Below are 14,403 nucleotides of genomic sequence, written 5' to 3'. Positions count from 1 at the left end.
TTTTTTTTCTAGTAAGTATGCTAAGGGTGGGCAAGAGGCTGAGAGAAGTTATAGCTGACAGCTGATCCAAACTGGCCAAAGGGATATTCCATATGATATACTTTCATACAGCAATAAAAGCTGAGGTAGAAGATGAAGGTGGGAGCTCTCTTCCAAAGTGGCCATTACTGAGACTGGTTGGGCAGCAATCTGCTTGTGGGAGGTGGTGACTCGTATATGCATCAGCTGTTGTATTCTCCTATTTCTTTGTCTGGATGTGCAGCAAAACTCAAATACCTGAATAAATAGCAGTGTGTGGTCCTGAGATTGCCTTATCTAACTTACTAATATATTCTGAAATCTTTTTCTTTTCTTTCTATGACACCACTGCATCTAACGTACTGCGCAAGAATGCAGTTGACGGAAGCTGCATCTTGGAAACCATGCATGATACAAGCCAAACGCCTACTGGATTGTTCCAAATCTGCTCTGCATTTTTGAATTTTGCTGCCAAAACATAACATTCATTCATAAACTGTATATTTACACAAATATTTAAAATAGAACATTTTTGCAACAGCAGAAATACAACAGCATTGGTAGCTTCTCAAATCTACTGAATTACATTTCTCCTAGCTCATACTTTTCCTGTTCTCATTCACCTGTGCCCACTTTTCAGATGCTGCAAACTCCTGTGCTGTAGCAGCTTTTCTTGAAGTTAGCCAGCTTTTACAGCAAGGACACAAAGGTAGAATCAGAAGGATGATAAAGGCTGTGTTCCTGCTGCAATAACTTTAGTGAAATCCTGTCAACACATTATTGCTTTTCCATTTAAGCCAGTATTTACAAGCTGCTATAATTTCTAGTGTAGTGATAGTAATGTAAGTTGGATAGTTAATTTCTCATAAACCTGGGCCTTTTTGTGTTTCTGGACTTAAAGCAAGAACTTTTATACTTAATCAACCTGAGTGTCTTGTATGTGCTGGAGAGGAAAACACACTGACATTAGGAGATGGCATAAGCAGACTAGACATCAAAAATCTGTGGTTGGATAGTATGTCTTAAGAAAGACTTGACAGGACTTCGAAAAATTCTTCCAAAAAGCTGTTTTCTTGAATAGATAAGAACTCTTCATATGGAATTATTCTAACATATTCTAATAGGGCTTTAATAGGAATTTTTTTCAAAATATCTGCAGAACAGTTAACTTATCCACAAGATATGACACAGATTAGCTATTCTGACAACACCCTGGATATTTTTTCTTTAATCAGAAAACTGCTTTTGGAACTTACCTGATTCTGCAACTTCTGCAATGGGCACACCTTGTTCATAAGCCATAAATCCAAGCACTGAAAAGATAGCAAAACCAGCAACAAAGCTTGTGCCACTGTTCAAGCAGCAGAGCATGATGCAGTCTCTGAAAATATAAATAAGAAATACTGCAGTTGCCAGAGCCTGGGTTTCTTTCATATAATGAGCCATAAGATTAATAGTACCCCAAGCTGCATGAATGGGCATTAAGCTCGAAATATGCTCCCACATGATAATATGCTTGAGAGAAATCAGTGAGGCATAAGCATTTACAGGAAGGTGCCTTCATAGTACGCTGACTTGTATTTTAACAGTCTGAATTGCAAGTCTATTGCTACTCACTCACTGCTTTTCAACAGAATGTTTTACAAACTTACAAACTAGTCAAATAATTTAAAAAAAATGTAAGCATGGTATTAATAACATTTTCTGTAGTAGTTGATGTTGTAATAATGTACTCCAGAGGATACAAATTAATATATTAGCTATAAAACAATGTTAACGATTTGTTCCCTCAAAACAAATTCTCTGATCAGACTTCAGCTAACTCTATTCCAGATACAGTATACTGGCAATACTATCTATACAAAATACAATTCCAGTCTGTTTTAGAAACTTTTTTCAGAAGCCATGGTAATGAAAAATAGCATACAGAGTCTAAGAACTTTGCATGTGCCTACAAAGTGCCTAAGAAGTAGGCAAAGAGAGAATGGGTAGAGACACCATCTCTCAGATACATCTAAATGACATAGGACAATTAAAATCCTACAATGATGATTACAAGCCCAAGATGAAGAAATATTTATTTACCTAGATTGGAAATTTCACTATTATAAATTATTTTTAAAAACATAGGAAAACTCTCCTGCAGAAAAACGTGTGGCCATCCCTTGGAGCTCAGAGAAGTGCCATTGTTCAGCCTGTTTTCAAACAGCACTTCAGGCTTGGCAAATGACAAGACTGGAATGATTTATTATAACAGATGCTTTTTAAGATGGTTTGCTGCAAGAAACAGCTGTGTATTTGGGAAAGTAATAAGCTAACCTAGACATCTGAAAATGAATTAGGATCCTAAATCACTGAAACACAACCCAAAGATATAACTCTATAAAGCCTATACCTTAGCCTGGTTAATTCACTTACTGCTACAGCTCTGAAGCAAGTTTTCATGCAAGCTATTTATGAGAAGAAATGACTGAAAAATCTAACAGGTTCTGAATCTACATCTTCAAAAATGTTTCCCATCCTTGTCACAGATTTGTAGTGACTTCTTGAGAGTCAAAGGCATAGTTCATATTTGTCAAGTCCTGTCATATAATTCTGACCAAAAACCTTTTGTAATCTTCCTGTACTATTGCTTATTTAGCTTGGTATTTTTAACCTGTGTTGGTGGTGGGTTTTTTTGGTTGGTTGGTGTTTTTTGTTTTGTTTTGTTTCTGTTTTGCTTTGTGTTTTTTTTTTTTTTTTTTTTTGTTTTCTGTTATGGAAAGGAAAAGTGAGAGGGAACCTGGATTCATTGATTGAGATGCCACTGAATTTTTGAAAGCAAGTGCTCTGGAACCAGTGGAAGGAAAAGAACGTTCATCTAATTTTCCATCAATTTTTCATAAGTATCCTTGGTAGAAAGGCATCAGAGTCAGACTGAAGTCCTAGCGGATTTCAAATGATGGGAAACAGTCAAATTTTTATGAAAACTTTACATTCTTCCAAATGAATGTCTTGACAATCACCTGAATAATTCAAGGACTCCACCCTCTATCTTCACCTTGCCTGACACCCTGGATATTGCTGGAAATTCATTCTGCCTTCCTTAAGGAGCTTCTCTGATTAGAGAGAAGAGCCCGTAGAGCCTTTTGCATCCCTGCAGTCACTTCCCTGTCTATACGGATTCCCTGAAGGCAAATTCACATTCCTCTTTCAATCATAGAATGGAAGCTTGATCAAGAACACATTTTTTTTTCTTTCAAATTTTGTCAATTTGTTAACAGCAGGTGAAATTTCTCACTTTTCTTCTGTACCACAGCAAGCAGCAAGGAAGCCAACTCCTGTATTGTAAAAGGGCTTATATGCAACAATTATGTTGCTGAGGTGCAGTCTCCAGTAGCATGGAGGGGAACTGCCTTGTGTCTACAGGGAGCTGGATCAGTTCTGTAAATACAGAGCACATGAAGCAGGAACAAGAATATTTTCCTCTTCTGAACACAGAGTCTGAAGATAATCCTTTCCTCAAGGATTTCTTAGCCTACTAAAAATTACAGAAAATATCAGTACACTTTTTTTTTTTCTTTTTTAAGTATGTGGAAAGCACTGCCAGCTGATTTTACTGCCACTGTTTGTGTCTGTTCAGAAGAGTCACTGTTGATATGAACTGTTGTAAATCCAGAGAGGATCTGGCCTCAAGTAATTGTCTCACTGTCTTAAAGCATTACAATGACAGATTAGTAAAGACAACAGAAGTTCATTCCCATCTCAAAAACGTGTATTGACTTGGTTGCAGTTAATTTAGAATATTAGTGATGTGGATCAAGTTGCTAGTAAGAAAACTTCTTTTCCCTCTAGAATACATAACATCATTATTTTCCACTGCAATGTACCCTTATTCTCCAGTAGAACAGAGTGCAGAATAGCAGCAGTATGTTACAATCAGACAAGAAACGGTATATATTGCAAGAGGCAAAACCATGGCCTGATTTTCATTTTTTACGTGGCAGTTAGGATAAAAGTTTAATTCTGTTTTCTTTTGTTGAGAAAAGGCAGCAAAGCTGTTTTGTATGTCTTCGTCTGTGAGCACCCTAGTTCATCCCAGCTCTTTCTGCAGCTAACTTTTGTCCTACCCATTCCTTCAGGTTTCTGAAGAATCTTACTTTGTGACACCATCAAATCTGTCCTATTGAGGAATTTTGTGAAAACATTTTGTTAACTGAATTGCAAAGCTTGAATTTATTAAAAACTATTCTGTTGCAGCACCTTTCTTCAAAGCTTTACAAATGAGCTGCTGCTGATCTTTTTTACATGCATGCCAACCTATCCTGTCAGGGTCAGAGGAAATGAAGTTACATAACTCTCTGGTCACACATCAAAACTCCTGATTTTTGTAATAAGTTACGAAACAATTACAAAAACATTATTGCAGTCCTTGAGGCAATGAAAAAGTAGGTTCTAGATATGGTGCAACTCAAAAGAAATAAAATCAAATAACTGAGCAAAAGAGTACCCTTTGTTAAAGTATCTCTTATGCTGGTAAAAAAGAAAAAAGAGAGAAAACCTGTATTGCCCACTGCACTGTAGGAGCATCTGTTGCTCTCTGTTGAGGCATCTTTATAGTTATACTGAAAGTAATGTCCATCAACATTGTTTGAATACTGTTTGGGATGTACACTATTTAATGTGGCAAGATATCTGGAATTTTGGCACTCATAGCCATGCAAAAGGATAACTTTTGCTGATGAGTTACTTGTGTGGTTAGATGGCAGAGTACCCTTAATTACTTTTGGATAGCTTTGCATGCATTCATTTATTGGATACATTTGTGTGGCTGTGGTTTCCAGTTCTCTCTTTCTCTGCTGGGTCCTACTATTCTGTGTTTCTCTGACAGAAGTGCAAATTGCTGCTAGGAAGGCATTTTCTGAAACTGGCATCTAAATTCTGCAGGTAAAACTATAATTTAGAATTTAAATCCTTTTGTATTGGCATTTGTTCTCTTGTCAGCCACTTCTCCCATTTAACTAGAGGGAATGGCCTCAAGCTGCGCCAGAGGAGATTCAGGTTGGACGTTAAGAAAATCTTCTTCTTGGAGAGAGTGGTCAGGCACTGGAACGGGCTGCCTAGGGAAGTGGTGGAGTCACATTCCCTGGAGGTGTTCAAGAAATGTTTAGATATTGTACTGAGGGACAGGTTTAGTGGGAAATATTTGTGAAAGGTGGACAGTTGGTCCAGATGATCTTAGAGGTAAGTCTTTTCCAACCTTGCTGATTCTATGATTCTACTCTATTAAAAAAATTAAAACCTATTGAAAGTCATTATCAATTTCCTTATTGATCTCTATACAGACTAGCAATGACGTGCTATGTATGGGCTCTACCTTGGAGTCAGTAAACTATGGTAAAAGTGACATGCAGAATAAACCAAACTATTTTAATAACAATTCTTCATAGGATTTTTTTAAAGCAGATGTACATTATACAATGAAATATGGCACAAAAGCATCTATGAAATGTTGTATATAGTACATACAATTGTGCATGTGCGTATTGAGTGGCTTGTGGCTGTGCAGGGGTCAGAGGGGATAAAAGAGGAGGAAAAAAACCCAAAAACTGGAAGAAGAGTTCTTCTGAAAAAAGTTATAAGTTACAGGTCTCTGGTTCTGCAAAAAATGAATTCAACCACTCGTGCAAGTGGCTCAAAGAAAAGGGAAGTACTTCAGAGTGAAGCATTGTGGGTGCTTCCATCACTGGAAATAAACGTAAAATGTAGACTGTATTACCTGTAGCAGTTATTGTTATAGTTGTTGTAACTTCCCAGGGCTGTCAAGCACCCAAGGCATATCGCATAAGAGAAAAATATCTGTGTACCGGCATCCACCCACACCTACAGACAAAAAGTAGAGTGGTTAAAAGAGGTCAGGAAGGAGTCATAGTTACATCTATACTGACTGCAAATTTGCAGAGAAAACTATACAGAGAAATTGTGTCTGGCAAAAGTTTTCTAAGCTGCAACCTGAAAAACAATGCATGTTGTGAGTTAAATCCCTCTCTCCTTCCTAAAGGTACAAACAAGAAACAGCTCAAACCTGAAGTAGAAAGAGACAGAGAATTTCTAGAAAAAAAAAAAAACCAATGACTAAAAGTCTTCAGTGGTTTTATTAACTCTGTAAGTTATAATTTTAAGCTAAATAAAATCAGCTATATTTATCTCATTCTCAATTGATAATTTTTTATTAAAATTTAATGATTTAGCATGAAAAAGTACTCTAAAGACAAAATATGAAATTTCTATATACTAGACAAATTAAGATGAACGGGGGAAAGAGAAGACAGCTTATGCAGGGAAGGGTGATAGGTCATTGTACAGTTAAAGAATAGAAGTCCTGTAGGGCTAATCAAATAAATACGCTTCTACTATCAGTGACAACATTCATATCCCAAACTGATCAAAACACTACACTGTAAATCAGAAAAAGAGAAAAGAACATGAACTGACACAGTACAATTATTGTCCTCGCAGCAACCACAGAAAAATGACTTTTTTTTTTTTTAAAGTTTTATAAATTAAACAGATCATTTCATGTAGCGTTCCACTTAATTTTGGGTGGGTTATTACTGGAGATGAATATATGCTTTTAACTTCTGGTTTGGCCATGAGAGTGATGTGAAGAATCCACACCTCCATAGCTGCACTCCTATTTCCAATCCAATAAGTTCTTACTCCTGACTCCTGAGATAAATGATTTATTTTTTTTTTTTCTGTGCAGAGCAAGCAAAGTGCTTTTCAGAGAAGTAACAAAACACTGCCAGGCTGATAACCAGAGGCAATAGCTATGTAGACATTCACTACTTCGAGTTTGCGACAAGAAAGAGATCAAATTCCACTCAGGTACTGATTTCATGACTGCACTAATAATAGTAAACAAATCCTCATAAATGTATGAAGGGGATGTACTTGTTTTGCATCTGATCAAGTGAGACCTTGGTTTCTGGAGTTGCTGAGGGTGTTTCTGTTTAGGAATAACATTAAGATCAGATTTGATTTGCATCAATGGCTTAAATGGTTTCATTGCTGTCATACTGAATAAGATACAGCTGATTACATCTCAAAGTTTCACCACTTGGTAAGGGAAAAACTGCACAGAGAAAGCCTTTTGACAGACAGGCTCTTTAACAAGATTGGAAGCTCCCAAAAAGCTGCAAGTAGCATAGGTCAACTGAAAAAGCACGGTCTTCTTAAGCATAAACAAAAGCTAGGAAACTGGATCAGCAGATGTAGAATCTGCTGTTTCCTTCCGTTTCAGTCTTTGCACAATGTATTGTTGCAGTGCATTGTACGGCACTTAGATGAGCATTAGCCTTTCCTGTTGGCATACACCAGCTCCCCGAAGTCTGATTATTCCTGGGACAGCAAGTCCTAGTGGAAATGGGGTCAAAGAGGAATTGTACTCTGAAGTGAGAAACTCCAGAGCTGCTTGAGAACAGGAGCAGAGAGCACATCCTTCTGGAGGTCCTGTGCAGCTAGTTAGAAAAAAAAAAAAAAACAGATAAAAATCTGGCCTGAAGTGGTATCATTTCCTCAAAAGAAAACAAGTCTCCTCTAAAGTCAGTGACATCTGATTGTGAATCAACGTAAAAACAGTGGGAAATACTTTAAATTAAATGTTCTGCAATCAAGATTGAAAAGTCCTTTGTTTTTGTTGCACTCTAAGACTTCAAAGTAGAAATCCCACCAGAACTTGTGGCTAATGTTTAAAAAAGTAGGAGGAAGTAATTTCATTTACTGCATGGGATAATAGAATCAGTGTAGCTTAGTTTGAGTTATAGACTCAGATAACCAATCACATTTGATTTATGATTACTTAATATTTCAATTTCAGGTTTCTGAAATGGCAAAAAACATCTACAATTGATCAAGGAAGTGGCGAATTCGGAAATGATATCAGGAATCACAGGTAAGATTTGGTAGCCGGAAAAGTATGAGATGAGCCAACTCTCCTATTTTTTCACAAGCCTAAACATGTCAACATTTTAAAAGCAAGCAGCTGATATTACAGGTCACTTCTTTATTTTCTTGCCCCAAAAACTCGTGACCATTTGACAAATTTGGCATTAAACAGCAGTGTTCATTAGTAGTTGTAGGTTTTGTTGACTTACACAAATTGTTTGTTAGTCTTAGTTGTACCCAGACTTAATCATTCATAAACTGAAACTCAGGGAAACTTATTCTCATGAAAACTTTTACTGGGTACAGATGGCCCCTTGTAGATACCACTCAAATCCAGGCACCATCCATCTGGCTTATGACAACAAAAGCATTATAAATTATTTCTGAGAGCACTGAATCGCTGCAGTGCGTTAGCTGGGTAATTTTGTAATGTCTGGCTTAGACTAAAAGTTGTAACATTTTCCAAGTATATAAAATGAACGTAGTAGGATTTTGCAGAACAATGAAATTCTGAAGGACAGAGACAAAAGAAAACATTGCCAGTAAACTGCACAGCAAAGATTTTGGAGCCAGCAGCTGGTGAAAGGCTGGAACAAAAAGAGTACGTTTTTTCTGAGATATTACTGGGCTTGATGTGTTTCTGGCATGAGCAAATTCCAGAGGAAAGAACCTGTCCTAGGGCACATCCTGTTCATGCTTTATAGACTTCGTACCTTGAAAGTCCTTTAGTTAGTGATATTTAAGTCAATTCAACAGAATGCATTCATACATTAGGGGGCTGAAAATACTTCATAATCTTCCACTAAGTCCTATTCTAAAAGAAGTAACTGTTTCTTCTTATTTTTCCTCACCTCATATTTTTAAAGTTTCTGTGCAAAAAGAAGATTAAAATTAAAGCACAAAAAACCTGCATTTATTATTACTTAATATTAAAAAAAAAAAAAAAAACAAAAAAAAAAACCACAAATGCCAAAGGGCTGAACTTTGACACCTGTGCGCTCAGTTTGTCTCCAGGCTACAACTGTTGTCCTGACATGCCGGGCCCACCCACCACTTCAGCAACAGTATGGGAGAACCAGAAGAATGCAAGCACAGCACAGCTCTTGTTCTGATTCCTGTGCAGAAATAATTCTTGCTGCCTGCTGGTTGGGAAGAAGGTCAATGAGCCTATCTGAGGAAGCTTTTGTCCCAAAGGGAAAAAGCACTGTAAAGAAGCCTCAGCTTTGTGTTGCTACCTGCTTTGTCTAGGTAGAAGTGAGAAGATGCAAATTCTCTTCACGTTCTATTTTCTAAGTGGGAAGGAGAACAGCAGAGCTGTTTGTGCCCTGCTCTCTGTTTTGAGGCTTTCTCATGCTTTATTCTACAATACTCTCAGCTGTGTTCTCCCGATTACCAAATTACATAGGTACAACACAAATCCACAAAACAGAATAAAAAATAATGTTTGTCTGTTTACTAATATGGAGAAATATGTTTTGCAAAGTCTACCCCTCAAAAGCCAGCAATATCCATAAATGCAAATGCCTATGTAACCTTAATTCAGCCTTCCCGTGTGTAGGGCTAGGATTCAATCTTCACTTACACAACAACAATACTACTCCAGACTCTGCCCAAGGAGAATTGTAGCACATATAATGAATGAAGAAGGAAGAAGTAGGATGTGTAGTGTAGTGAAGACAACATAGTATTGCTCCAGAGGATTAGCTTTGTTTCACATTGCTGCTACAAAGTTTCCATGCGATGTTATGTTCATAAATCACTCAGGTCAACACTTCCACAAATATTCTCTTACGTTTCCTATAGTGGGAGAAGGAAACCTCAGAGATCAAAATTCATGTGTGCAGCAGCCACAAACCTGCAGGTAGGAGGGAGCCCTTGCTACCCTATTCCTTGTCATTTCCATGTATCAAATCATTGGGAAAACACTGTTTATCACATAAGGTTGTACTTCATTCCTGAAATGCTTTCCTGCTCTCAAAGCAAAGAAAACAGTACCACAAAGCTCTTATGGAATCCTCCCATGATTGCAAGAAACATGGTCCCAGGATAAGCTGACCTTAACGAGCACTTCCACAAACCGTCATGACAAACAACTGAATGTAATTCAAAAGGTGCAAATATCTGGGGAACATAGGAAAATCAAGTAATTATTTTCAGTCTGATCCTAAAGGGTATGTAGTTTTAAAAATTGTATATGGTCACCTGAAAATCCTAATTTTGCATCACAGGTAGGAGATATCTGAGAACTTTCACTATTCTATCTTGTTGTAGTAGCTCTTCATTTGCATGCTAGTCTACAGAAAAAATGTAAGACACCTAAGATGCACACTGAGGATATTCTGAGCAGAAGTGGAGGGGTTAGTTAAAATGTGATACTCAGAAATCACGTTCATGGCAGGTTCTCCATGGGAATCCACAGCTAGGCATCTCATCCCTCAGTGCCTGAGTCCTGAGGAAGACAGGACCTGGTTAGCCTTGTTTCCTTTGCCTCTGTCCCTCAGGGCCTCATCTGCAGGCCTGGCTGGCAAGGTCTTGCAGTAAACATCAGTTTGTGGTTTGATTTTCCAGACTTGCTCAAATAAAAGAAAAAACCACTGTGTAAGACTAGTGCTATTGCCACTGTGACGCTAAGTAGGAAAGACTGTATATAGTCCTGAAAGAAACAATGGAATTCACACACACACAAAAAGCAGAGAAACTCAAAAGATCAGGCAGTATCTAGACTGTGCATACACATAATCACACACAAAGAATGGTAGCAGGTATGAAAAAAGTGGTTATAGCATTAGGCTCCCAGCTCTATATCAAACAGGAGAATATTGTCGATGTCACTACAACTGGCTCTAAACGAAGAGCTGAGCCCATCCTGTCAGAGGAGAGCTGTTGTGATTTCCTTACAAAGTTACTACTCCAAACTTGCAGAATCATTATTGTCTAGGGAGTAGCTCTGGGTTCTTGATACTACTCTGGGCTTCTACGTAGCCTTTAGGTGACTTTGTATTACAGTTTCAGAGGTTTGTGTATCTTAGGAAAAACACACATCATACTTCCTCTTTTTTGCAACCTCTTAAGCTACATTTCACAGATTTCTTAGGGGTACAAAATCACCATAATACTTCCACTGTCAGGAGGCACTCTGGACAGTTTTAAAAGTAATGGCTACTCTAAAAGAACTACAACATTCCTGCACAATCCACTTATCCGCATATAACTGGAGCAATGATCAAGCACGATGAGTGTTCTTGCACTAAATAGAACATGCACACTGCTTATCTTTCTCTCCATGACTTCTCCTGCAGTGCACAGTTAACAGCTCTATTAGAAATGAAAAACACATAGTGGCTGCTAATATTTGTACACATTCTTAAGTTGCTGTCAATGGTTTACGGGCTTACTTATTTCTAACAAAATCAAGGGAATTAATTTCATAAATATGCAGCTTTTTTCATTCTTAACAGTGAGACTGAACTCTCACTTCAGCTGCAAAACTCAAAGTATTCTGAACTACAGAGTGGTTAATGACAATTCCATAACGAAGCGTTCCATCTGAGAACGTAGGAGATCTCATAGAGGAGTTAAATGCTGCACTCACTCTCTTAAACATGATGTTCCAAATGTTGATAGTCATTTACTTCCCATTTTGTTATCAGAGAATGAGCAATCACTTCATGGTTCTCTTTTAATTTAAATTATTCTTTACTTTTGATGAATCTCAGCAGTATTTGTATTTTAAAGAGTAGATTTCCTTTGGTTTCAAATAAAGATTTTACAAATAAAGCCTGTGCTGTCAGGACATGACAAATAAAAGTTTAAGGTAAAAGCAGTAACAAGACCTGAGTAAAACAACTCGTTGCAAAACAGACTGAACTAAAAGCATTGCCAGAATTTAAGTCCACACACCCTGAAAGGTTTAATGTTCATGTGCCAGTGTCTCAATATATGGAGAAATGTGAAAAATGTCAAAAATTCATGTCAGCTACTGATCATTCTATCTGTGCCAGGCCTCAAAGTTTAGCATTTTCAGGTTAGCTTCTGAAGCATGTGGTCTGTGAGCCTGTGATCAGTGGCTTACACCTGAGCTGTCAAAGAGTCAGTGAGGCCATCTGGGTGCTTGATGTACTGTATATTGAAGGATGACAGTGCTATAAGAAACTATATGAATGTTAGACCTTAATCTTGAAGTAGCACCTACAGTTAAAGAGTACCCCTGTCAGGTACGAGGGAATTAATTACCTGTCTAATGATGAGTACTAAGAGAATTTTTTGGAGAATCACACTCTCAACAGAACGTGCCAGCTGTGGACCTGACAGGTTTCTTTCATTTCCTCTTAATCTGCCTCCTGAATTAGACAGAGCAATTAAGGAACTGCCTTTGGTGATGACAACTACAGGTCCAAGTACTGCAACAGCAGGTTTGGATAAGCCTAATAATTTCAGACACAAAAACACTGTAGGAGATCTTAAAATATATGCTGAACAAAATATAATGAGAAAACTTCAGTTTCTATTGACTTTGTGCAGAAGTCAAAGTCCCCGCTTCACCTTATCCTTTCATTTCAGTCTGAATTTTTCATTACTATCAATTCATCTTATAAAGGCTGCTTTCAGTTACTAACATGCCTGACTGAGCAGGAGCTGAAACTGAAAGCCAAGCTTACCTTGCTGCTGTAATCTGACATAAAAACGTGCTCATGCTATGAGCCTATACCTAGAATTCAGAGGACAATCAGATGGACAGGGAGATGCTACTGAGATATTCTGACCTTATTGCGAGATCAGACTGGAAACATTCTTTCCTCTCCTGATAAAAAATCTTCATTTTAAACTAGCAAGCTAGCACTTGCAGAAAGAGCTGTAATTGTACATATGAAACTGGACTCTAGTACTGAAAATAGTATTTTTTTGTTAGGAAAATAGAGAGCACATAGAATCTACTTCCACATGACAGTATCACATAGCCTGAAGTTTCTGAGACATGAAACCACTTACATTTACAAGACTATTTTTTCCAGTCTTAGATCCCATGTCCCTTAAAAATGACAAAAACATTGCTTACATGAACTTTTTTAAGATACTAAGAAACTAACTAGGATGCTACTGATTGAAGCGTGCCTATTCAGTGTAGGCTCACATGCAACTATAATAATTATTCCCAGATTGTTTCATAAACTGCTAGTTATTACATTCTTCTGCTATATGCTACATTTATCTATATATATCTATATACATATCTTCTTATTTCTTGTTGTTTCTAAAAAAAAATCTTTCCAATGGGATTAATTTAAAAAAAAACAACAACACAGAATTAGAAATTAACTAAAAGTATATTTCATAAAATTTAGCTTTCAAAACCCAGGGGTCACAACGAAAAGCATTTTGCTGACTAGGAAAAAACAACCAGGGAGAAAAACAGTGTACTGCAAGGTAACTTTAAAGTCAGTTTTCTGAGTTGAATATTACCCTAAGTTAATCCCAGGCTGAAGCTTTCTGAGAATGCTTACAACAGCCTTCACCATAAACCATTCTGAAGTGTCACGGCCTCAGCAAATGAGAAACACTCAATATACTTTCAACTATTATTGTTTCAATTATACTTTGTTGAAATTGAAACTATTGTTTCAATTATACTTACTACTTTCAACATACTTATTTTCCATTACATCTACTCCTTTAAAAGAAAACTTTAAATATCTAAGTTTATCAAATTGAAATTCATTGAACTTAAGGTAGAAATGTGACATAGAAAAATAAAGTTGTAAATCCAAGACTATTCACTGAAAAGGTGCCTGTCTCCAGACTTGAAATACTTAGACAGTAAGCAATATAAAAGAAATTCAACGCAATGTTTTGGGAGTGAAACAACTCCTCCAGGCATACCCAGATGGCATCAGTTATCTCCATGCAGCCTCCGTCAACTCAAAGAAGTGGTAGCTGAGGAAAAAGCTAGGGTTGTGTTCAGAAAATTGAAGTAAAAAAACTGCTGGATCCAAGCACACTGGCACCGACTGTGTTACCTAAAATACATGAGGTATTTAGCCCCCGGCCCCTATCCCCAAATGACTTTTGGGGAAAAAAAAAAGTAGAATGGAAAAAAGAATCTTTGCTTCATTCAGTTATACATGAAATATCATTAAGTGGGAAACTAAACCAAAACAAAATATGAACTGCGTATTTGGGAGAAGCAGGAAAAAAAAAAAAAGTTGGACGCTGGACTTTGTTTCTAAAGTTTACTATCCAGGCATTTTTAAACAACACAGCTTCTGAAAGCACAGCCTTCATTAGAGCAAGAAAACACAACTTGAACGGCCTGGCAGAAAATGGCTGAATTAAGCTCTTTTTTCCCCCTCTTTAATGGTAGTGATTCTCAAAAGATTAAAAGTAGGTTAGGAGAATAATAAAACAGCTATGTTTCTAGTGTCTACCTGACAACAGCTTTTGTAAAAGTGAATAATTACATGA

At 37.2% G+C, this 14,403-nt stretch overlaps 1 protein-coding gene across 4 annotated transcripts in view; it reads right to left on the bottom strand.

The window, feature by feature from the left end:
- SLC6A11 (solute carrier family 6 member 11) overlaps positions 1 to 14,403 on the bottom strand; it is a 139,029-nt gene that overhangs the window by 12,755 nt on the left and 111,871 nt on the right. For all 4 annotated transcript variants that reach the window (XM_021409844.1, XM_021409845.1, XM_021409846.1 and 1 more), the window contains exons 8-9: positions 5,777 to 5,880; positions 1,275 to 1,399 (exon numbers count right to left, since the gene is read on the bottom strand). In XM_021409844.1, coding sequence (XP_021265519.1) covers positions 1,275 to 1,399; positions 5,777 to 5,880 — 229 coding nt within the window. The remainder of the gene's footprint in view (positions 1 to 1,274; positions 1,400 to 5,776; positions 5,881 to 14,403) is intronic.

Source organism: Numida meleagris, chromosome 11 (genome assembly GCF_002078875.1).
Source record: "Numida meleagris isolate 19003 breed g44 Domestic line chromosome 11, NumMel1.0, whole genome shotgun sequence".
NCBI lineage: Eukaryota > Metazoa > Chordata > Aves > Galliformes > Numididae > Numida > Numida meleagris.
This window is presented reverse-complemented; position numbering and strand designations above follow the sequence as displayed.